This window comes from Xiphophorus maculatus, chromosome 4 (genome assembly GCF_002775205.1).
Source record: "Xiphophorus maculatus strain JP 163 A chromosome 4, X_maculatus-5.0-male, whole genome shotgun sequence".
NCBI classification, from domain to species: domain Eukaryota; kingdom Metazoa; phylum Chordata; class Actinopteri; order Cyprinodontiformes; family Poeciliidae; genus Xiphophorus; species Xiphophorus maculatus.
In genome coordinates, this window is record NC_036446.1 from 13,101,071 (window position 1) to 13,125,692 (window position 24,622).

The window sequence follows — 24,622 nt, forward strand, 5'->3', positions numbered from 1 at the left end:
ATACTACCTGTATGGGTTTCATCAAAGAATGACCCAGACAGAGAGGTTTTAGTTTATGCACTCCTTGATTCACAGAGTGATACATCCTTCATTTTGAATGAAGTAGCCCAAGATCTTGACACAAATAAAAGTAAAGTTAATCTGCGCTTGTCAACTATATCTGCCAAGTCAACAGTTATACCATGTGACAAGCTGGTAAACCTTCAAGTTAGAGGATATAAGGACGAAAAGAGAATTACATTGCCACCAGTCTATACAAGAGAGTTTATCCCGGTCAACAGATCACATATCCCAACGTCTGAAACCGCCTTAAAGTGGCCTCATCTGGAAAAGCTGGCAGATAAGTTACCTCCACTGCTTGAATGCGAAGTTGGTCTACTTATCGGCTATAACTGTCAACAAGCCCTCCTACCACGTGAAGTTCTTGCAGGCAAAGAGAACCAACCTTACGCACAGTTAACTGATCTCGGCTGGAGTATAGTTGGTTGTTCGTCTCAAGTTCAAAATCACAATGATATCATCGGTACAAGTCACAGAATCATTGTTCGTGAAGTATTTCCTGTTTCACAACCAGCAGTTGAACTCAAGCAACAAGTGCATTTTGTATGCAGAACTCAAATAAAGGAAGTCAGTCCAACTGATGTGATTAAGGCTTTGGAATCCGATTTCTCTGAACATGCAACAGATGACAATCCAGTTTCACAGGACGACATTTTGTTCATGTCAAAGGTGACCAAAGGCATAAAACAGAAGAAAGATGGTCATTACGAACTTCCGTTACCATTCAAAACAGACAATCCAAATCTCCCAAATAACAAGCAAAGTGCTGAACACAGATTGTCTTCATTGGAACGTCGACTCAAAAGGGATGAGAAATACTATAAAGATTATGTTAAGTTCATGAATGATATTGTAACTCGCGGAGATGCAGAAAAGGTGCCAGAACAAGAGCTGGACAACAAGACAGCATGGTACATCCCGCACCATGGGGTTTACCACCCCCACAAACCTGAGAAAATACGTGTGGTTTTTGATTGTTCTGCAAGCTTCCAGGGAACATCTCTAAACGATCATCTTTTGACTGGACCGGATCTCACCAACACACTGGTCGGAGTGTTATGCCGATTTAGAAAGGGCCCCGTCGCCATTATGTGTGATGTGGAAAGAATGTTCCACCAATTCCACGTCATTAAGGAACATCAAGATTATTTAAGATTTCTTTGGTGGGACAAAGGTGATTTGAACTCCGAACCTTCAGTTTACAGGATGAAAGTACATCTTTTTGGAGCAGCCTCATCTCCTGGATGTTGTAATTTTGGACTCAAACACATTGCATCGCAAGGTAAAAACAAGTTCAGCAAAGAGACTGTTGAGTTCATCCAAAGAGGTTTTTATGTCGATGATGGACTTGCTAGTGTAACATCAACAGCCAAAGCTATACAGCTGGTCAAAGAGTCAAGGGAACTTTGCAAAACAGGCAAACTACATCTGCATAAATTTGTATCAAACAATAAAGAAGTGCTTGCAACAATTCCCCAAGAAGAACAAGCTCAGTCCAAAGATCAGAACATGGCTTTTGGAGAACTCCACATTGAACGTGCACTTGGAGTACAATGGTGCGTAGAAGCAGACGAATTCCAGTTCAGAGTTCAAGTTAAAGAGCACCCATTGACTAGAAGAGGGGTACTCTCGACTGTCGCTTCCATCTATGACCCTCTTGGGTTCGTCGCCCCATTCACATTGATTGGAAAGCAAATACTCCAAACATTATGTAAAAACAAGGTTAACTGGGATGATGATCTTCCAGACCACATTCTACCACGATGGGAAGCATGGTTGAGAGACCTGCCTAAGCTGGCAGCTCTGAAGATTCCACGAAGCTACTCACAAGACATCAACATCATACAGTATGAATTGCATAACTTCTCGGATGCGAGCCTCGACGGTTATGGCGCATGTTCATACCTTAGAGCAATAAGCAAGGAAGGACAGATAAGCTGTTCACTCGTCATGGGAAAAGCAAGAGTTACACCCATCAAACAAATGACCATCCCAAGACTTGAACTGTCGTCGGCTGTAACTTCAGTCCGCAACGCGGATGTAATCAAACAAGAACTGGAAATTGAAAATCTACTAGAATATTATTGGACAGATTCACAAGTCGTACTGGCATATATAAGCAATGACGCTAAAAGATTTCACACATTCGTTGCCAATCGGATTCAACGAATAAGACACAGTACGAGTCCTGACAAATGGCAGCATGTCTGCTCAGAAGAAAATCCGGCTGATCAGGCCTCGAGGGGTCTAACCGCTGCACAACTGAAAGAATCAAACTGGTTGAAGGGTCCAGATTTCCTTTGGAGAAAGAATCTTCCAATCAAAAGGGAAATGGTGGGAGAAGTTGAAGAGACAGATCCTGAACTTCGTGCAGGTCATGCACACACTGTGCAGTCAAAAGAAGTGAACCCTGTTCTAGAGCGTCTAAAGAAGTTCTCTGATTGGTCGAGAGCTGTAAAGGCTATTGCCAGACTCAAACGATGCATAAAAGAGTTTAAAGGTGTTCAAGAAAGAACAAACAAAGTAACAGATCTTGAAGAAAGAAGAGACACAGAAGTGTTCATTATCAAGCTAGTGCAAAGAGAAGCTTTCACTGAGGAAATACAGAAAATCAGATCACAGAAGGAAAATTCTCTGCACAAGCATAACAGACTAAAGCAGCTAAATGCTTTCTTGGACAAATCCGATGTTCTCAGGGTGGGAGGAAGATTGTCTCAATCAGCCTTGCATCATCATGTCAAACATCCTGCAATTCTTCCCAAGGAGTCCCATGTATCAACCCTCATCGTCAAACACTATCATGAACGTGTACATCACCAAGGAAGAGGCATGACCATAAATGAATTGCGTGCAAATGGCATATGGATTCTAGGATGTGGAAGTATGGTCTCTAAACACATTTACCACTGTGTTAAATGTAGGAGATATAGAAAGGCCACAAATGTCCAACAGATGGCAGAGTTACCAGAAGTAAGAACAAAAACAGCACCTCCTTTTACATATTGTGGTGTCGACTGTTTTGGCCCATTCATAGTAAAGGAAGGAAGAAAGGAAGTCAAAAGATATGGATTATTGTTCACCTGCTTATGTTCACGAGCTGTGCATATTGAAACACTTGATGACTTATCAACTGATGCTTTCATGAGCGCTCTTCGGGTTCTGATCGCCATAAGAGGTCCTGTTCGACAATTAAGATGTGACCAAGGGACGAATTTTGTGGGAGCCAGAAGAGAGTTTTTGGAGCTAATGAAGGATATGGACCAAGAACCACAAAGAGCTATTGGTTGCGAGTTTGTGATGAACGTTCCATCAGCTAGCCACATGGGAGGCATCTGGGAACGCCAAATTCGGACAGTACGAAGCGTACTAACAGCAATGTTAGATAAATTCTCAAACAGACTTGATACAACTAGTCTAAGAACACTTCTTTACGAGACAATGGCCATCATTAACAGCAGACCCTTAAGTATAGAGTATCTTAATGATCCCTTGGGTCCAGAGCCATTAACTCCCAATCACATATTAACGATGAAGTCTTCAGTTATTCTCCCCCCTCCAGGACAGTTTTGCAGAGAGGATTTGTACTTGAACAAAAGATGGAGAAGAGTACAATTTCTAGCAAACGAGTTTTGGCAAAGATGGAAACGAGAATATCTGCTAAATCTCCAACAGCGACAGAAATGGCAGAAAGTTTCACGGAACCTGCACATTAATGACATTGTGATCCTACAAGATGACAATGCTCCAAGATGTAAATGGAAACTAGCTCTAGTTGTAGAGACTCTAGAAAGCCCAGACGGCAAGGTTCGAAAGGTGAAACTAAAGACAAGTGAAACAACATTTGACAAAGGAAAACCACTGACAAGGTTGATATATTTAGAAAGACCTATTCACAAGGTAGTGACATTACTTGAGACTAATACAGAGTAAAACAGACTCTACTCTTGACACTCATTGGAAAATCACATTGAGAACCAATTAGTGATTTTGGTGGGAGTGTAAGTGTCAATAAAATAGTTTATTTCTTGAAAAAATGTATGTTTATTTCTGAAAGATAGAATAATGTATTTTAAGTTGTTTGGTTCACGTTTTAAGATTTGTGTTAAATGATTGTATTTTATTTCGTGTCAAATAATTTTTTGTCGAAAGGTATCGCGAGATTTGTGTACATGTGTGAGGCTGCGAGACTTAAGTAACCATAGAAGAAGCAGAAGCTGGTGCCAGAGCTATGTGTAGCAGCCTCGTGTCCTGTCGTTGTCAAGGTATTTTGTATTTATGTTTGTAATGTTTTGTGAATTTATTGGTTATGGTGTTTTAATTACTTAATATTTTGGTTTAGAGTGTACAACGACGAATCATTCTGTTAAAGACCTCCGAAGTGGCAGGCGGCCACGAGGTAACTTTTTTGTCAAAGCACGTGTCACCTGTCTGTCTGTAAATGTATCTATGTCTAAAGCTTTGTCTTTTATTTCTGTAGTTTTCACGGCAAAAAATAAAGAGCCCGTCTTCAGAAAGCCGTGCCAGAGTTGTCACTTTGGAGCTACAGCGCTCTTTGTGCGAGTGTGTGCGTGCTTGTATGGCCGATTCTTTCCGGGGGTTAACTGCTGATCCAGTACAAATGGGAGGTGCTGGGGGTGGGTGGGGGCTTTCAGCGGGGCTGAGGGCAGTCGTGTGCTCCTGGAACATCTGCCTCTGTTACCCCCGAGTCAAGCTTTGGTCAGGACAGGAGAAGAAGGGGGGCTGCTGCAGGGAGACGGGAATCAAAGGGGATGCCATCGAAGAGGAGAAAGAAGAGCAAGTGTAGGAGGAGGAGGAAGCTGAAAAGATATAACGTGAATAGGCAGCAGACCCAAACTATGAGAAATGAGAATGAGATGCAGGATTATAGAGTTTAAGCCCCACTCTGGACTGGCCACTGTGTAGCACTTTGTGGGGGGTTGTGTATGAATGTATGCATGCAGATGTGTGCAAAAGCAGGTGTTCAGTTCACTGGAGCAAACACGTATTTTACGAGCAGGTGTTTATTTATAGGCTGGAGTTTTGATAAGACTCAACATTAAAGCTGCAGTAACTTTTATAAAGAATGTTTTTTTTTACATATTTGTAAAACTATCAGCATGTTGTGACAGTTTGAGACAGATAATCTGTGAAAAGATCAATCTCTCCCTGAGCTACTGTTGCCGTCTGATGAAATGCACTGATCCCAACCAATAACAACCAATAACTGCAGAGAGGAGGGTCTTAATGCTGTCAATCATCCTCATGTATTGGCTGCTAAATGTGGTGGGAGTGGAAAAACAAGTTACAGTTACAGGAAAACCGTCATTGGTGGCTATGCTAATTAGCATGAACATCCATAACAGGCAATGCAAGCTGCAGTGTAGCAGAGAGCAAGGGAGGAAGCAAGAGAGAGGATGAGTAGCACCTCATAGAAGGTGATTGACAGCGCTAAGACCCTCCTCCTGGCTCTGATTGGTTGTTTCGAGTTTGCACTGGAAGAAGGCAGAAGAGCTCGTTTTTCACAGATTATCTGTTTCGTACCAACATGTATCGACAAAGTGACGGTTTCAACAAATATGTAAAAAAAAATACATTTTTATAAAAGTTACATACTGCAAATTTAAGACATTTTATGACATTATTAAACTGAAAAATGGATTAGCTCTTATAGTTTAAATATGAATGTCAGCCAGCTCTAGTCTACTTTTTTTTTAAACAAAATTAAGAATGCATTGGTCCTCTAATGTTATATTATTTCAATAAAAAAAATGTAATGCAAATTTATTTCTCTTCTTGCCTTATAAATGAATAAAAAGTTTCAATTCATTTTCACCCAACTTAGAAATTTCCAATCTTAAAACTGAGAGGAGGAGGAGGAGTCCTGCTGCTTCCTCTCTCTCTTGTTTGTGACTAAAATTTACAACGCTGCTCCTCCTTCCTTGGATAAAGTGTTTGAGAAGAATACTGGTTGTTTGGGAGGTTTGTCCACTCAGCCCATGGAGCATCTGGCTGAGAAACAACAGATGCTGACAGCTGGACTGACTGCCAGCATATGTTCCCTTCCTTATTATTGCTCAGTGCGGACAATAGAATGGACGGGATGGGGTTGCTTTGTGTTGGGAAGGTAGACCTAATAGCTTGTGACTCCAGAGAGGAGGACCACCCCCCTCCCATTCTCTTTGAGTGCAATTAGACCCTTACTTACTCTTGCCTGGAGAGGTATTATGAGGTCTGACTGAACCCACAAAACCACAATTGTTCATTCTCATTCATGACATTTTAGAAAGTGTATTTGTAATTACGGTAGAACCAGAGCACTGGCAACCTCGGTTACGTTTTCTAAAAGCCTGCATATTCATTAACCTTCTGTTTTGGACATATTATTTCACAAAGATGTACTCTTAAACATTAAACATTGAAATTCAGTGCAAGAAATTACTAAAAACTTCCACAAACATTTAGGATTCAGACAGTAGACTTTATTTATTGTACAGGAGTTATTCACTAGTTTGGCCCTGTAGTTAAATGGACCATCGGAGACGACAGAGAAATAATTCAGAGTCCACTGCAACAACAATGAAAACATCCTGGTTATGCCACCAAATATTGATTTCTGAACTCTTCCTGAGTTAAAACATCAGTATTGTTGTTTCTAAATGAACATAAATTGTCTTCTTTGCTTTATTTGAGAAAGCTCTGCATCTTTTTGTTATTTTGACCATTTCTCATTTTCTGCAAATAAAAACAAAACTTTTGCTTGGATTTTCAGATACATGTTGTCAGTAATTTATAGAATAAAATAACAATCTTCATTTTACTCAAACATATACCTATAAAGAGTAAAATCAGAGAAACTGATCATTTTAAGTGGTATTTTTTCCAGAGCTGTGTATATGTGAATATATTGTAGAGTAATTTAAACATGGATTTCTGCAGGATGATTTCATTTTTTGTCTGTGGAAAAAACATAAACAACAGAATTAAAAATGACTATTACACAGCAAAAACACAAAATCTTACTAAGTATTTTTGGTCTAGATTCTTGTGCAAGTAAATCTAACTTAGAAGTAACGTTTCAACCAGAAATATGAGCTTGTTTTAAGCTATTAATTCCTTAATTTTGATGAAAATGTACTAATTCCATTGGCAGATTATTTCACTTATACCATGGTACAAATGACATGGCAAGGAAGTACTTTCAGCCTTTGTTTGTTTGTAGTTTTCAAGAGTTGCAAGATAGTTGCAGTCAAGGACTGGCGATTCAGATCCCTGATTTAGAATATATAAATGCCAGAATGTGCTTTTATTTACGTCCCAAATCTATTAGTTTAGGTCAAGTACTACTTCCATCTTGAGAAAAAAGGTGCAGGATTGTAAATACTTGTTAACCAGGACAACAGGCTGGACTAGACCTGCAACAGTAAGGGCATCTACAAGAAGAGACAGAGTAGAGTCCTTCAGTGTTTGATGAAGATTCAGCAAATCTTCTACAAGTCTATTATGGAGAATGTAGTCTCTTACTTGTTGTGGTAGCATCGTGAGACCCAGGGACTTAACAACACCTACTTAGCAACTCTTTATTGTGTAAAATAAAAATTAAAACCATGTGCTCTTCATGAGACAACAACAGATTGTCTTCGGTCAGAGGCTTCTTCAGATTCCCTGTGATACAGATACCTACAGGAGATCCATCCTGCCTTCGGTCACCAACATCTCCAGTAACTCTTTGAAGAAAACTGCATGAGTTACAACATTTAATTTCCTCTCTGAGATTAATGAAAATGTTTTAAAAATAAATGCAAATACTTTCAAGAAAATATTTTATATTCGAACACATTATGTACAAAGAAATAAATTAAACCTTTCCAGAAACTTACCTACGTTTTGTTTCGAAACTGCAGATTCGTTCCTCGCCTTGGAATGGAACGCGATGACGTCACGCGCACACCACCGGAAGTAATTTGAATTTTCGTCATGTAAACAGCGCACCGATAAAAAAACCCCCCTGATAATCACCCAGAGGTTTCATAGTAAGTTTAACCTTTTGGCGACAGCAGATAATTAAATATTTCTCGCAGACTCTTAAGTGTTGTAAAGACGTGACACGCAATTGTGAACAGTTCTGTGACTGGTAAAAATAAAAATATCCGTATTTTTATGTAAGGAAACTGCAATACTATCTGTTGCGACAGCAGCAGGAGAGATACGCATGCTTCGGTTTCAAAAACCTGTTATAAATAACATATCAACAAAAACAATGTTATTTTAACGCTACTCAGTAAAGTTTCGACTTATTCAGAGGACATATTTATTCATCTACTTTATGGATGTGTTTGTTTGCGCTCTGCAGAAATGGGTGTAAAAGGTCTGCAGAGCTTCGTGGAGCGATGCTGTCCAGAGGCGTGTGTTACAGTGAACCTGAGAGACATGGCCAGGCAGCATGTCACCAAAAACCAGCAGCGCTGCTCTTCTAACATCACCAGCTGAGTTTCTCTGGGTTTCACTGTGGCGTTGTACCGTAACGCTGAAACGATTTTGACCTTGTTTTCACTAATAAAAACTGTGAGGGGTGATGCATCTCTCTGGACATGTGTCAAGCCTACTCTTTAAATATTTCTTCAAAACATAACCTTTAGATACTGTTAAGGTGGACACTTTCTCTTCTGTTTGTTTCTTGTTTTAGTTTATTTCCAGGCAATGCAAATCTCACTGAGATATGCCAGGTTTTAAATTAATCTATCACTGAAAGTAACATTGTTTTGTCCAAAAAAAACTATTTTACATCCACCAGCCTTTGACTTGTTTGTAGAAACAAATAAGAAAAATTCCAACAAAAATAATAAAAAATGCTGCTTATGCATGGAAGCATGGGAATTAATTATTTAACCACTGATTAGGCTTTTCCTGGCTCACATTAGTTTATGATATTTATTTTCAAATAAAGAAGAAAAAATGGACTTCTGATGTTTTGATACGGATTTCTTATAATGTTAACTATTATTATTGAATAAATGTTTTTCCAAATCATGCACTTATCCAGCTAAACATTTCTTCCCTGCTGGACTTTACTTTGGTTTTGCACTTTGTTTTATTTTCCTGTTTTGTTGTTGTGCAGGTCCCACACTTGTTGTTGACGGCATGTCCTGCCTCTGCCACTGGTACTCATGTATGAACTGGGTGTGTGGAGGCCAGTGGACAGAGTATATGGAGGTTCTGAAGAAATGGGTGGAGGCTTTTACCTCTGCAGGCATCAAATTGGTTTTTTTCTTTGATGGAGTCGTGGAAGAACAGAAGAGACCAGAGTGGGTGAGGAGAGACACAGATTTATTTGTTCTGCTTGTTAGGCATAGCAAACATGTCCTGCTTGTGTTTTCATAGGTGAAAAGGCGACTCAGGGTGAACAAGGATATTCTAAAAATATTCAGCCACATTAAGCAACATGGAGAACAGCCAGGTCAACAGTTCTCTTGTCTGCCATCCGCTCTGGCAACATTCACTCCTTTTGCTCTCAGGTTAGCGTTTCCCTAACTGAAGTTGATTCAGCTTTTTAATTGAATTCTTAAAGACAGATAATAGAGTTTTGTTGGATGAAGTTTGATTAGGTGTTGTTTGGTCCACAGGTCACTGGGTCAGGACGTGTTCTGCTCAGTGAGAGAGGCGGACTATGAAATTGCCAGCTATGCTTGTTGCCATGGTAGCATGGGGATTCTGGGACAAGACACAGACTTCATCATATATGACAGGTTTGTAAAAAAAATTATTACATTGGTGTAGCTGGATTTTAAAAGTGCTTTGTAATGGCTGCAAAATGGCAGGTGCAGCCTAAATTGCTGTGTTGGACTACATGCTGATCTTACACGAAGATGATAATAATAAGTGATGCAAAACGTGGACAAACTGATCTGAACACGTAGTTTTATCTCATCTCTTAAGTGCCCCCTACTTGTCCGTGGCAAAGCTGCGAATAAATGGCCTAACGACAGTCATGTATGACCGGCAGAGGCTCTGCAGAAACATCGGGCTGAGCGTGACCCAGCTGCCTCTGCTGGCCTGTCTGCTGGGTAATGATGTGGTTTCAGAGGAGCTCATGCAGCACATCAGGAGTAGTGCTGTGGCAGCATACAGGTATCAGTCGCAAACCTGTAATGTACTGTGAAAAAATGTCTTTGTATTCAATTTAAATCCAAATAAATCTAGTTATTTTATTTAAAGTTGTTTTTATTTACAGAGAGGAATGCAGTCAATATTGGTTCATATGTATAACATATACAAGCCTTTTGAATAAGCATAAAAGTTATAAAAAATTGTAACTGCAGTTACTGAAATACAACATAAATAACTAAAATATTAATAGACTAAAGTGATTTGCAGGAGTAGAGTAGCAAGTAAGAGCAGCTCTGCGTCAACATATTTTTACTCAGGTGAAAGTAAGAAGTAGCCGTCCAAGAAATTACTCAAGTAAGAGTAAAAAATTATTTGGTAAAAATTACCTAGTAACTTATCAAAACATCAATCATTTAATATTTAAAAATTACATAATCAGACAGATCAAAATATAAAGTTAAGTGGAAATGTTGACATTTTAAGGACCAAAATGAAAAACTTACAAAATCAGGCAAAAGAGAAAAAAATCCAAATCAATTTCTTTCAATATTGAAACTTATAAAACTTTAAAAAACATCCAAGCCTGTGTCTTTGTCTAGTTAAGTTTTGGTTTAAATGAGCTACTCACTCACAGTGAGTAGAGGATTCAGAAATTATTCTCAAGTGAGAGTAGCTATACTTTATAGTAAAATTACTCAAGTAAAAAGTACTGTGTAGTAAAAATACTCCCAAAAGTAATTTTTGTCCAAATATTACTCAAGTAAATTAAACTAGTTACTAAATAACTCTGGTAATTTACACTTAACAAATGTAGGAAGCTGTGCAGTCACTTGGGATTTTCTGGAAACAGTTGAGTGATGAATTTAAATTTGTTGGTGATGTTTGAAAACGAGCTAAGATCTTTATCGTTCGCAGGAGAACAAATCCAGCACCGTATTCTGGTCCTCCTCAGGGTGAGGTAGTCCTGGCTGTAGCCCAGTTTGTGAGCTCTTTGTCTGCTTCTGCAGAGGAAGAAACTGGACTTATCCCACATTCCCTGAACGTAGCATCTTCCCAAAGAGAGCTACTAAAGAAGGGAATCTGTTCCTACTTACTTCCTGGACACAAAGATTATGAACTGGTTGGCATTTCTGTTCCACCCTCTGCCTTTGAGAAATATGTTAGTCCTGAGATTTTAAAGGTATGTTATGATTCATAATGTGCATTTTAGCTGTAAATCTCCCTGCAGCTTGTAACATACTGAATGCCAGAAGAGCTAAATATTTTTGCTGTGTGGTTTTCCGCAGGCATGTAGAGAGAAACATGTAGCGGCGGAGGGTTTCATGGTTTACAGTGTTGTGTGCGCTGGAGTCACCGAATGCAGCAACTCTCTGGAGGACGAAGAGGACGAGGAATTGCTGCCTCAGGCCCTCGTCTTCAAGCCGTGCAGACAGCGCATCTATGGTTTGCTGCTGCTGCTAGGAAAAGATGGTACGATAGCAAAAACACATAAAGGTTTAAGAGGATTCATAAAAATGCGCCGAAGACACTGATTCACTTTAAGCTGCGTCTGGAGAAGAATGGTTTGATGTCACCAAACAGTAAATTTGTTTGAGACATGTAATTTTCTGTGTGTTCTCAGGCAGCTCTGTGGATGCTCCAGCCATCAGGGAATGGTTCGTCTTCCCCGGAAACCCTTTGAAAGAAGCTGACACGGTCCATCCTGTCCCCATTAACATCCCATGTATGCTTCACTCCTGCTTATTTACTGGAAACGACTGTCTGAAACCGGCCTAAAAACAAAAACATCTGTTATCTTTTAAATGGTGTGTTGCGTCTATCTCGTATTGTGTTCTCTTCTGTCTTAATTTGTAGGTGGTCAACCCAGTCTGGACCTGTTATGGTTTAGCTCTGGTCCTGAGGTTTCTGCTCTTCGCCTTGCAGCCTTCCTTACAGTCTTTGACTGCCTTCACTATTCTGACTTGCATGGCGAGATTGGAGACTCTCTCCTGGCGGCTCTTTGTCTCGTCACATACATCGTCCTTCAGGTACCGGCATCTTGCTTCACTGATGATAAAACACTGCTTTTGTTCTGTCCATCTTAAAGGGGACTTATTACACTTCCCTGAATAGATTAGCATCAGTCAATGAGTGATACAGAACGTGTTTGTTACATTTTTTGCACAAAATTATTCTGAGATAATGATATTTTAGTCTGCTCGGTTCTGCCTATTTTGAGCTGTTCTAGGGTCTCTTGTCACTTTAAATCCAAATAAGTCACTGATGGCCACCCCTCCACCCCCAACTCAATGTTTACACTGACACATGAAAATGACTGCAAAGAGATGCACAATTATACAACCGTACATATTTGAAAAGCAGAAGTGGAGCCTCCTGCACAACCAGCAAGAATGCAGCGAGTGTTTTCTGGATGGCAAGTCAACAACAAAACACTTGTCTTTTCCAGCAGCCATTATGCAGCGCATATAGCAGTAAAACCAGCTGACCAAATGCGCTGGAGCTCATCTTGGGTTGCTAGGTGACAGGCTGGGCTCAGCTGAGGTTTCTAGGTAACAGTGCAGTTCCTGTCGCATATGACGTGACAGTCTGGAGGTTTGTCAGACACTTTAAAACATTAACTTACTGCCAAAAACCAGCTGGGTGTTTTTTTAAAGTGCTTGGTCTGTGTTTAGAAGCAGTAGAAACCAAAATGGAAATATAAAAACATCCAAAATGTGAATTTTACATAATAGGTCCCCTGTAACCTTTGTTAATAGTAGAGAAAATCAGTGAAGCATATCAGTTGTATTCTCTGATTCTTTGTCTAAGTCACATTAATCATTAATCAATGGCAACTATACTACTTTCATTAATCTGCTTTGTAAAAATGTTCATAATCTTTTCAAAGTTTTTGTACATTATTGGGATTTCATGAGGCAGACCAACAGAGAATAGGCCATTATTAAGTGTAAGGGGACGGATACATGATTTTAAAAAGTTTTTCAAATAAAACACAGAGATGTATTGTCTCATTCAACGCACTTTACTCTGTTACCTCGAAATAAAGTCCAGTCCAGGTTGGTGAATACAGTTCACCTGTTAATCTCAGTAGAAACGCAGCAAAGAGGTTTGTTAGAGAACATTAGAGAATAAACTGTCATTCAGACCAAGGAACACAAAAGAACAGTCAGAAATAAAGTTGTGGAGAAGTTTAAATGTGGTGTTAAGTTATGAAAACAATATTCTTTGAACATTTCACAGAGAATTGCTCAATGTATCAGCTGGAAATGGGAAGAGTGCAGCAAACATACCAAACTACCGTCCATGCAGGGGTTGGACACAAATTCCTGTCACACTTTTAAGATTTTTAATTGTAAAAAATTAAGAACCATGTATCATTTTCTTCTCTGTGCTGCCATGTATTGATCTATACGTAAAATCCCAATAACAACTCAGGTCAGTTTTCATGCACTCATCATAATTCATGATTTGTTCACTTACATAAAACACGGAGACATTGTGATTGAGCGGCGCTTCTAAGTGCTTACGTCTCCACCTTGATTAATACGTCTGTTGTGGGTTTCCGTGGTCAGGCCTGCATGTTTGGCGTAGCCTCCACAGAATACATTCTGCTGGTAATGAATGGGTGGTAAGGCTACACCTGCTGATTTACGTAAACAGTAAATGAAAGACCAAATTTATTTGGTGACATGTAAACAGACAAGTTGGCTTTGGATTTGGGATTCACATCACTAACATACACAACAATTATTCTGCTCTTTTGTCAGCATGTGATGTGAAATTAAACACTGCTTGTTGACACGAAGCGTTGTGTTGCACTGCTATTGGCTGAGGGCCGCTTTCATCACCCACAGAGTCCGGAGTTAAGCTGCAGACACCGGTCTTTGTAACTTCCGCTCTTACGTCAGCAGGAAGTCTTCAGAGCATCAGAAAGCTTTGAATATCTAATGTCAAAATGGCCGTAAGTTGTAAACAAATTCATAATATGTGAAAGTGGAAGACTTTGTGTGTTTTGAGTCTGCAACAACGTCATCTGGTTATCTGAAGGATCACGGCATCAAACCACCTGGATTAACTTGCGTGCATCATGATGAAGAAGCAAAACAAAAATTAGAAAGCAGTTTGATGCTTTGTTAGTCCTAAAAGACACATAATTATGTCCCTCATTATGAGGTTTTAATTAAACTGCTGTAGTTAATCAAACATGTATACCATTTGATGTTGAGTTTAGTTTGTTATGTGTTCAATTAAATTCCATTTAAAACTACTTTATTTATCCCAAAAGGAAATTATATGTCATCATAACTCATATTCAGATATACAGCGCTGGGGAAAAAAATGAAGAGTCCACTTAAAACGATCAGTTTCTCTTTATAGGTGTATGTTTGGTTAAATGAACATTGTTATTTTATTCTATGGACTACTGACAACATGTCTCTGAAATGCCAAGCAAAAATTTAGTTTTTATTAGCAGAAAATGAGAAATTGTCAAAATAACAAAAAAAGAAGCAGTGATTTCAGACCTCAAATAATGCAAAGAAAACAAGTTGATGTTCATTTAGAAACAACAATATTAATGTTTAACTCAGGAAGAGATCAGAAATCAATATTTGGTGTCAAACCAGGAGGTTTTCAATGGGGTTCAGCGCAGTGGGCTCTTAGTTTCCAGAGCTGTATTTGGTGATACTGCGGGCAGGAGGGATCTCCAGTAGCAGTCTGTGTTGCAACGAATCTGATGAGGCGTCTGACTGAAAACTGTTGGCGTATGACAGTCTCAAGACTTTTGTAATAAGTAATAAATCAACTAATCACATAATAAATGATACAAGGTCAGTAATTTCCATCAGTATGATTGGTTTCCTTTTTCTACCAAAAACTGGGTGACAAAAGTCTTCGGTCTGGAGCTTTGGCCTCAACTAGCAATTTTGTTTACAGAGACTTCAGTATTCTTTTTTTTTTTTTCATTTCATTTGTTGATTCTGTTGTTTTGTTTATTTTGGATATTTTAATTGTCTTCCATTTCAGGTGTTAAATGTTTGTTAGAAATGAGAGGTTATTGATATTTGAGAGGCTGTACTTTCATATTTATGCTATTACTATTATATTACTTGAGTCTCAAAACAACAATATAATTGTTTTTCGCTATAACCTCTGGGGCAATTTGTTGTCCATCAATATTTGTTATTGTGACAAGTCTATTAAAAACTCAGTATCCAGGCAGCAGAGACAATATTCCACGGTAACGTGTCCTGAATGCTAATCCACGTCCTTTCCTTTTGCAACTTCTGCGTCAAGACAGAAAATTTAGAGCTTTAACGGCAGATTAAAGTCTGATTTTCTTGTCAGCATGCATATCATGAGCCAAATATCTGTTGAAGCTTGACGTTTTGTTAAAATCTGTAGCTTAATAATAAGCTACAGGTAACTCAAGCAAAAATAAATGTCATTTTACACTGAAAGGTTTGCTGAAATCAAAGTTTTAATTCGTTTTCCCGTGAACTTCTCCAATGTGTTTTTAAGCTCCTGTACACCAAAATCACATTTTAAGTAATTTAAACAACAATACTTCTCTTTTATGGAGGTTGAATTGTAGTTTATGGAGTCGTATTAACATTTCACGTCAATACTTGAAGTTGGCGTCATGAATGGACAGCTGAGCGACTGACGGGCCGTTTTCCAGACACGCTGATTTCAGTCCCACAGACAGACGTTGACTGGCAGCCGCTGATTTAAATGGATGAAGGAGCAACAGACAGACATGAGAGCAGCTTGTCAAACAGACCATTAGACGAGTAGATAATCAGAGATGAGCCGACGGTCTGACACACAATAGTAGCCGTTGTCTGATCTGTGCTGCATTCACATTCCCCTCTCACTGCTCTATTTAAATAACTTCGGGGTTTGTTTGTTTTGCTCACACAACCGGGCAGCTTTGTTTCTGCTGTCAGCATTGTTTCTTTCTCTGTTGAATTGTTGCGCAGCGAGCAGACCAAACAAACGCACCCACACTTGGATGTGATTGAATTTGCAAACCATATATTTTCCTCTCTCTGTGTGTGGCGTGTTTCTTATTTTTACGTGTTTGTTTTTTTGTTTGCGTGTCAGGTAGAGACCTTGTCTGAGGAGGACGTGGATGCGTACCTGAGTCAGGCCGTGTGTCTGAGGCTGAAGTCGCCCTTGGAGCTTCGGCAGATCGAGGTCAGTCACACACGGATTATCATCAGCATCATTTAAAAAAAAAATGATTCAGATTTTTTCTCTCTCGTTTGTTGTGATAAACTATGTTAGGCTTTATGCGGCCGAAAAGACAATGCATGCTTGAATTTACAGTAAACAAAGTCATCTTGTGGTAAACACAACTTGGAAAGAGCTTCCATTATTAGAAAGTTTAGGGAAAAAAGGAGAGGAGACGGCAAGAAAAGTGCTGACTTTCCTAGAAATCATGGAACAACTTTAAAAAAAAAAGCTGGAGGAAAATGCGTACAATAAACTACTCTGGTTGTATTTTGAACTATGGGAAAGTTTTAAGAAGGCTGGAGATAGGCACCACTTCAAAAACACAAACTCTTACAAATAACTTTGGTCCAGTTCCCAGTGCAAATATCTTTGTACACTTGAACTAAGACAAAACTAACTTGCAAATAAATGTTCAGCCACACATAGAAGCATGGTTTAAGTCAATAATTCCTTAATATTGATGAAAAAGTACTAGCTCCACTGGTAGATTATTATTAATACATTTCTCCGTATTTTAAGGGAAATAATCTGTCAATAGAGCAAGTACTTTTTCATTAATATTAAGGAACTATTGACTTAAAACAAGCTCCTATATATTGCTGAAAAGTTACTTGTAAGTTAGTTTAGTCTTATTTCAAGCATATTAAGATATTTGCACTACAAAGGAAGAAAATGATTATATTATGCAGTTTCAGATTTTCTCTTGTAGCCTTTAATTTCTTTTTTTCACAATTACTCTTGGATAACAATCTTGGCTGGCGGTTGTCAAACCTCATGTTGAAAAGTCCAGAACAACGAATGACAAATAAAATAATAAAAATGGATCTTTATTCCTATAACTGTGTGTTTGTGAGCCTAACTTGTTTTTATTTTTCACAGTAAAGTTCTATGACCAACTAACTCGCTCACTCTTTGGTTACCTAGCAACTCACTCACTCTTCTTTAGTTACCTAGCAACAACCTGCTGAGTAACTTGGCGCAGCTGCAGTTTAAGGTTTCTCCACTGTGCCTCATAACTGCTTAGAAATAAAACTGGGTAAAACATGACAGGTCGCACCTCCAGTTTGGGAGTATTTTAGATATTTAAAACAAAAAACTAATAAATAATTATTGATATAAGACACTTATATCGTGATACTTTTTTCAGCCATAACGTACAGCTCTACCAGGGCCATAAGGAATTATTTTCCTTTTCCTAAATTCATTTTTTTTTTCTTCTGTTCTTTTTTAGAATTTAAAGTTTTGGAAAATAAACTAGTTCTCCAATCTATAGAAAATAATTATTTGGTTAATGTCTTAAGCTTTCAACGGTTCAGTTAAAAATTGACACGTTAATGCAATGGTTCTCAAAGTGTGGGGCGCGCCCCCCAGGGGGCCGCAATGCCATTACAAGGGGGGCGCAGGAAGCGGTATGGATGAATGAAAAAAAAAAAACAATTACGCAAAAGCGTAAAGATGGTTTGTAGTTTGTTTTGTTGCAACCTGAAGTGTGAAATAAACTTCAGTGGAGTTTGAAAACAAAATATGTGTATAGGTTTATGTCTGGTTGAACGATGTGTGTGCTCAGTTGACCTTTTTTTTTTCTTTTTTGGGGGGGATTTTATTGTAATCCATAGAGGGGCCCAGAAAATCTTTGGGAACCAGTGGGGGGCCCAGAAGAAAATATTTGGGAAATGTAAATGTGTTTAAAGCTGCTTAAACTTATCCATTGATAATCTTGTCGTATCGAATATATTTTATATGAAAGTAAAGAAGCTTTTTTATCTATCTGGTGTGAGAATACTCTATAACTTTATATTTAATTTCAGTTTTCAGGGAGTTTAGTTAATCTAACGGTGAGATCCATCGGTTTCCTGCAGATGAGTGTTTTCACTCTCAGGAAAAACAGCCGCAGCGTTTCCTCCCTTTTTTCCTTTTTTTTGTAGCCCCATTTATTTTTACAGCTTAATTACTGTACTCACGTCAAGTAATTTGTATTTTTTGCAGCTCGTCTGTTCTCCACACAATAATTAGGGCTGGGTGTTGATTTGAATGCGACGGTGAGGAGGACCTGAAGTGGGGCTTTAATTCGCTTACTGATTTTAAACTAAATGCACCACGCTGCAGTCTGACACAAAAAACAGTTTCTAACAAATAGGTGGTTTATTAAATGAGAGTTTGTTTTTAACTGACTGTGTGTGTGTGTGCGTGTGTGTGTGTGTGTGTATTAGAAGGAGGTAGGTTTTCAATGTAGACAGGTTTTCGTTGCATTCCTCCCCATGGGACTGTGATTTTGGTGTGTGTGACAGGGAGGCTACGCTGGCGACAGTAGGCCGCCTGTCCTGGCTGACGCACACCACATGGAGCTATTTACACCACACACACTCCTCCCCATTGGACACACACACACACAGGGACAGACACATTTCAGTCTTTGTCTCTGGCCTTTGTGTGTTCTCATGTTCTCCTACTCTAAGCATCCGACCACTTTCTCTTTTTTCTGTTTCTCTTCATGTTTCTCTGCATCTCTTTTTCCCCTCTCCGTGTTGGTGTCAGTGTGTTTGTGTTCCCCTTTGGGGCCTTTGTGTCTCAGCTCAGTGATCCATTGTTTTCAGAAGATGAAGCTGTGTTTGACTGGAAGCAGGTGGCAGGCAGGGCTGTGTGTGTGTGTACATGTAATCACTGTTATCAGGGCTGTTTGCCAGAGGACAGGTGAGAGCAGACACACACACACACACACACACACACACACACACACACACCCACACACACACGCACACACACACTGGGGGAACATCTGCCTGCTGTTACCGACCGCTGTCCTTACCGTCTGCGTGTTTTCAGCTCTTAGTCGTTATTGTCTCCTCCAGTTTCGCCTTTTCTTTTTCCACAGTACACTATAAGTGTGTTTTTTTTATTTATGAGGGGTTCTGTGGAGTACTAATGAGCAGTCAGTGTCTTAGATGCAGTAGACAGCTGTCCAAATTGGAGAATTTGGGAGAAGTTACCATTCTAAGACATTCAATCAGTCAATTGGGTTTATTTGTGAAGCACATTTCAGCAGCACGGCGGTTTAAGGTGCTTTACATAATAAAATTGCAAAATTACCATACAGTTAACAACTGATTTTGATGTTTGCCATCCCCAAAATCATACACATCAAATATTTTGGTCAGTGTTTCATTTATTATAGTTCAAAAGCAATTCTAAACATGTGAAGTTTTAGTCTTGATTTAAAGGAACTCAGTGTTTCAGCTGTTCTGCAGTTTTCTGGAGGTTTGTTCCAGTCATAGATACTCTCAGCAGAGGTCTTCATTAAGTGTTTTCATTTAGAGCGGGAGCTACAAACTCTAAACAAAAGCCATCAGAAAAAAAAAAAATCTGGTCGGATGAAAGTTACCGTAATAGCCCTTTTTTTTTTAACAGAAACTCATTTTTGATTTTTGTGTAAATTTTTCATTATTTTCAACCTCAGTCTGTCAGCTGAAATTGAGTCACACATTGTTTGTGGTGCCAAACACAAATAGACGTAGTCTTGGCGGCTAACCACATCTCATCGTTTCTCCCATGTAAAACATGAACTAAGAATAGGAACAGACTGATATTACTCTGATGTTAATGAATACATATCAAGCTGCGTTCACACTGCAGCCTGAAGTGACCCAATTCTGATTTTTTTTTTTTTTAACGTAATTCGACCTGTATCTGATCTTTTCATGACAGTCTGAACACTGAGCACTTATTTGAATGGCGGTTGGGAGAACACTGAGACCGCTGACGCTCCAGCTCCCTCTACTGCAGTAGAGGGCGACCTAAAACAACACTTTTAGGTCGTTTGCCTGTTCAGACTGCAGAACACGATTTCAGGAGTCAGAGGCTGAAAACTTCTGTGACGTCAGGAGTCACAGAGGCTGAAAACCTCTGACGTCAGAAGTCACAGAGGCTGAAGACTACCGACGTCAGGAGTCACAGAGGCTGAAAACTTCTGTGACGTCAGGAGTCACAGAGGCTGAAAACTTCTGTGACGTCAGGAGTCACAGAGGCTGAAACTTCTGTGACGTCAGGAGTCACAGAGGCTGAAGACTACCGACGTCAGGAGTCACAGAGGCTGAAGACTACCGACGTCAGGAGTCACAGAGGCTGAAGACTTCCGACGTCAGGAGTCACAGAGGCTGAAGACTACCGACGTCAGGAGTCACAGAGGCTGAAGACTACCGACGTCAGGAGTCACAGAGGCTGAAGACTTCCGACGTCAGGAGTCACAGAGGCTGAAGACTACCGACGTCAGGAGTCACAGAAGCTGAAGACTACCGACGTCAGGAGTCACAGAGGCTGAAGACTTCCGACGTCAGGAGTCAAAGAGGCTGAAGACTTCCGACGTCAGGAGTCACAGAGGCTGAAACTTCTGTGACGTCAGGAGTCACAGAGGCTGAAAACTTGCGACGTCAGGAGTCACAGAGGCTGAAAACTTGCGACGTCAGGAGTCACAGAGGCTGAAACTTCTGTGACGTCAGGAGTCACAGAGGCTGAAAACTTGCGACGTCAGGAGTCACAGAGGCTGAAACTTCTGTGACGTCAGGAGTCACAGAGGCTGAAGACTTCTGACGTCAGGAGTCACAGAGGCTGAAGACTTCTGACGTCAGGAGTCACAGAGGCTGAAACTTCTGTGACGTCAGGAGTCACAGAGGCTCAAGACTTCTGTGACGTCAGGAGTCACAGAGGCTGAAAACTTCTGTGACGTCAGGAGTCACAGAGGCTAAAGACTTCCAACGTCAGGAGTCACAGAGGCTGAAAACGTCTGTGACGTCAGGAGTCACAGAGGCTGAAAACTTCTGACGTCAGGAGTCACAGAGGCTAAAGACTTCCAACGTCAGGAGTCACAGAGGCTGAAAACATCTGACATCAAGAGTCACAGAGGCTGAAAACTTCTGACGTCAGGAGTCACAGAGGCTGAAACTTCTGTGACGTCAGGAGTCACAGAGGCTCAAGACTTCTGTGACGTCAGGAGTCACAGAGGCTCAAGACTTCTGTGACGTCAGGAGTCACAGAGGCTCAAGACTTCTGTGACGTCAGGAGTCACAGAGGCTCAAGACTTCTGTGACGTCAGGAGTCACAGAGGCTCAAGACTTCTGTGACGTCAGGAGTCACAGAGGCTGAAACTTCTGTGACGTCAGGAGTCACAGAGGCTCAAGACTTCTGTGACGTCAGGAGTCACAGAGGCTGAAAACTTCTGTGACGTCAGGAGTCACAGAGGCTGAAAACTTCTGTGACGTCAGGAGTCACAGAGGCTAAAGACTTCCAACGTCAGGAGTCACAGAGGCTGAAAACTTCTGACGTCAGGAGTCACAGAGGCTAAAGACTTCCAACGTCAGGAGTCACAGAGGCTGAAAACATCTGACATCAAGAGTCACAGAGGCTGAAAACTTCTGACGTCAGGAGTCACAGAGGCTAAAGACTTCCAACGTCAGGAGTCACAGAGGCTAAAGACTTCCAACGTCAGGAGTCACAGAGGCTGAAAACTTCTGTGATCAGCTGTGGCAAAGGATGCATCTGCAGCTGAAAATGGTCTCTAACATCAACATTTGAGAAGCTGTGTCCTTTGTGCTTGACTTAATGTTAATGCAGTGTAGTGTTGAAAATATGTTTTAGTGTGAGATTATTTTTTGGACTGAATTTGAACCAGGTGAAGCTAAAACTGCCACTTGATGAGTTTTGGGCAGAACGTATTTACAGACAGTTTTTCTTATCTCAAATGCAAAATGTATATATTTTTTGTACATTTTGCCTTCAGTACTGTTCTGAGGATGTTGTTCTTTTATCAAATAACTTTTTTGAGTCTGTATACTCCAGTTAATGATTAATCAGTTACTAAATTAGTTGACAATCACTTCAATAATTGATTAATCACCATTAACCCCATTAAGTATTTCAGCTCCCAATATTTGCGTCTGTTTATGTTAGCATTTAATTTATAAAAAGTTTTAGTTTTGTCTTTTGATTTATAGCACTAAATCAGAAACTCAATCCGATTGTTAGCTTTTATTTATATTAACAGTACCGTATTTTCCGCATTATAAGGCGCATAGAATAGACGCTACAGTAGAGGCTGGGGTTACGTTATGCATCCATTAGATGGAACTGCGATAAAGGGAATGTCAACAAAATAGTCAGATAGGTTCAGTCAAACTTTATTAATAGATTACAAACCAGCGTTCTGAAAACTCCGTTCATTCCCAAAATGAATGAACAGCTGTTTTATTATTTTCCCCGAGGTAAAGTCAGTGACGTGGTATTTTCGTGACACAGTTTATCTTTAACAACAGCAAGGTATAACATATAGTGGAGGCGAACTTTTCCTCGATTCAATAAACACCTAAAAAACAGTCTGATGCTGTTACGGCAAATCAAACGTTAGTGCAATCACAATATATATCCACTTCCGCACCATTGATTCGTTCATGTTAAATTCTCTCGCTGCTGCTCTATTCCCATGTTCTACTGTGTGACTGATCGCCTTGAGCTTAAACTCTGCGTCGTAAGCGTGTCTCTTAATAGGAGCCATTTTGGGGTCTTTACACAAAACCCAGCGTGCACCGCGCGCTTCTTCTTCTACGGGGGAAAATGAAGTCGGCAGCTGCTTACCGTAGTTGCGAGACCTGTTGTGGTTCATTATTGGTCCATATATAAGGCGCACCGGATTATAAGGCGCACTGTCGGCTTTTGTGAATTTTGAAGGTTTTTAGGTGCGCCTTATAGTGCGGAAAATACGGTAGTTTTATCATAAAACTGCAATGTTGAGATAAAAGATTGTAGATTTCAAAGGTATTTTAATGTGCATGTCGAATTTTTTCACAGCTGGAAATCTCTGAAGTGCGTCTTGTGTGTTGTCTGTATACACAAGTGCAGCATCAACTGTTCTCCTGTTGAGAGAGTAGAGATTGCTTGAGTCATCCATAGACTGCAGCAGTGCCTGCAGTTTTTAAGATTTAGTATTAAAATCACTCGGTTTTGACATGTAATTTGTTTCTCTTTAACGTAGCTTAGCATGCTATTTACCATCATGATTGTACTTCTGGATAAAAGTAAAACTTGGTCAGGGCACTCACATTCTTGGACTGTTTTGTTATCTTGACCTTATCTTTGCTTGATAGTCCCAACTCTTCAGGAAGTAGGTAGACAGATAGCTGGATGGATTTGTCCTCGCTATCTGACAGCTAACAGGGCAGCGCAACAGTGAAGTGGGTGGCTTGAGCTGGATGTAATTGGCTACTTTATGTCAGGGAAGCAGATAAGGTCGAGCAGTTGAAGTTGCCAAAGCAGATTTATTGCGGTGTATTAGGGCAAAAGTGTGTTTGTGCCAAAAAACAGAAATTTTGAGTTTATTCTAGAAAATTTCTGGAATTAACCTAAAAATTCCCAAGTTTTTTTCTTGCAAATTTTTGACTTTTCAAATGCAGAATTTACAAGTTTTTTACAGAACATTCCAGAAATTAAACAAAAACTTTCTGAGTTTTTTTTTCTAGCAAATTCCTGATTTGGAGCTCATAAATGTTCACGTTTTTTTCTAGAAAATTTCAGTTGTTTTGGAAGAAATTTACTCCTTCCTTTTTTTCTATCTATATGATCTAATACGCCGTTGTACTGATTAGCTTTGCCACCATGTGGGTTAAGTTTTTTCTGCAAGTTTTGATTCCTAACAAAAAATAAAACCATGGATGAAAACAACTCATTACTGGTGCTAACACTGTTGTGAAAACCCCAAAAAGCAAAAGGAAAATCTAGTATTTTGTATCCAAACACAACCACATGCCTCACAAGCAAACAAACAGATGTGGTGAGTTGATGTTGAAGTTTTAATGAAAGAATAATTAAGAACTTACAACACAAGTAGGGAAACACAAGGAGCAAGAGCAGAAACAAGCAGGCAAAACATAACACTAATGGAATAAAGGTAAATAAACAGAAGGAGTAAATAATAAACATGGACCAACAGGGTCTCACATTGTTTAGATAGCAGGAATTTGACTACTCATAGGTTCTCCTCAATCAAAATAACAAAACTTAACCAAAACAGAGAGACGTAGACTGACTCAGAGTAAATTATTGTCCTGGAAAAATGGCTCCACCACCAGAGCACAGCTGATAAACAAACTGACAAATACTCCGAACTAACTCATCCATGAAGTGATAATGCAGTATGAAGCGAAACACATTAAATACCTGACCACACAACCAGAAAACC

At 39.7% G+C, this 24,622-nt stretch overlaps 2 protein-coding genes across 2 annotated transcripts in view; both read left to right on the top strand.

The window, feature by feature from the left end:
- The first annotated feature begins 2,964 nt into the window (after positions 1-2,964).
- On the top strand, positions 2,965-4,534 carry LOC111608396. Its single transcript, XM_023332359.1, has 2 exons — positions 2,965-4,322; positions 4,400-4,534. The coding sequence occupies exon 1, from the start codon at positions 3,013-3,015 to the stop codon at positions 3,988-3,990; it is 978 nt and encodes a 325-aa protein (XP_023188127.1). The 5' UTR covers positions 2,965-3,012; the 3' UTR covers positions 3,991-4,322; positions 4,400-4,534.
- A 3,467-nt stretch (positions 4,535-8,001) lies between these two features.
- The window catches only part of fam120b (family with sequence similarity 120B), a 28,141-nt gene continuing 11,520 nt past the window's right edge, over positions 8,002-24,622 (top strand). Inside the window, exons 1-11 of the mRNA XM_014470704.2 lie at positions 8,002-8,090; positions 8,411-8,542; positions 9,176-9,366; positions 9,439-9,572; positions 9,681-9,803; positions 9,994-10,185; positions 11,080-11,344; positions 11,451-11,634; positions 11,786-11,887; positions 12,019-12,191; positions 16,270-16,362. Of these exons, the coding sequence (XP_014326190.1) occupies positions 8,413-8,542; positions 9,176-9,366; positions 9,439-9,572; positions 9,681-9,803; positions 9,994-10,185; positions 11,080-11,344; positions 11,451-11,634; positions 11,786-11,887; positions 12,019-12,191; positions 16,270-16,362 (1,587 nt within the window). The 5' untranslated portion in view covers positions 8,002-8,090; positions 8,411-8,412. The remainder of the gene's footprint in view (positions 8,091-8,410; positions 8,543-9,175; positions 9,367-9,438; positions 9,573-9,680; positions 9,804-9,993; positions 10,186-11,079; positions 11,345-11,450; positions 11,635-11,785; positions 11,888-12,018; positions 12,192-16,269; positions 16,363-24,622) is intronic.

What these genes read in the sequence shown, in the direction of transcription:
- LOC111608396 (XM_023332359.1), top strand. Translation starts at nt 3,013, where the DNA reads ATGGCAGAGTTACCAGAAGTAAGAACAAAAACAGCACCTCCTTTTACA.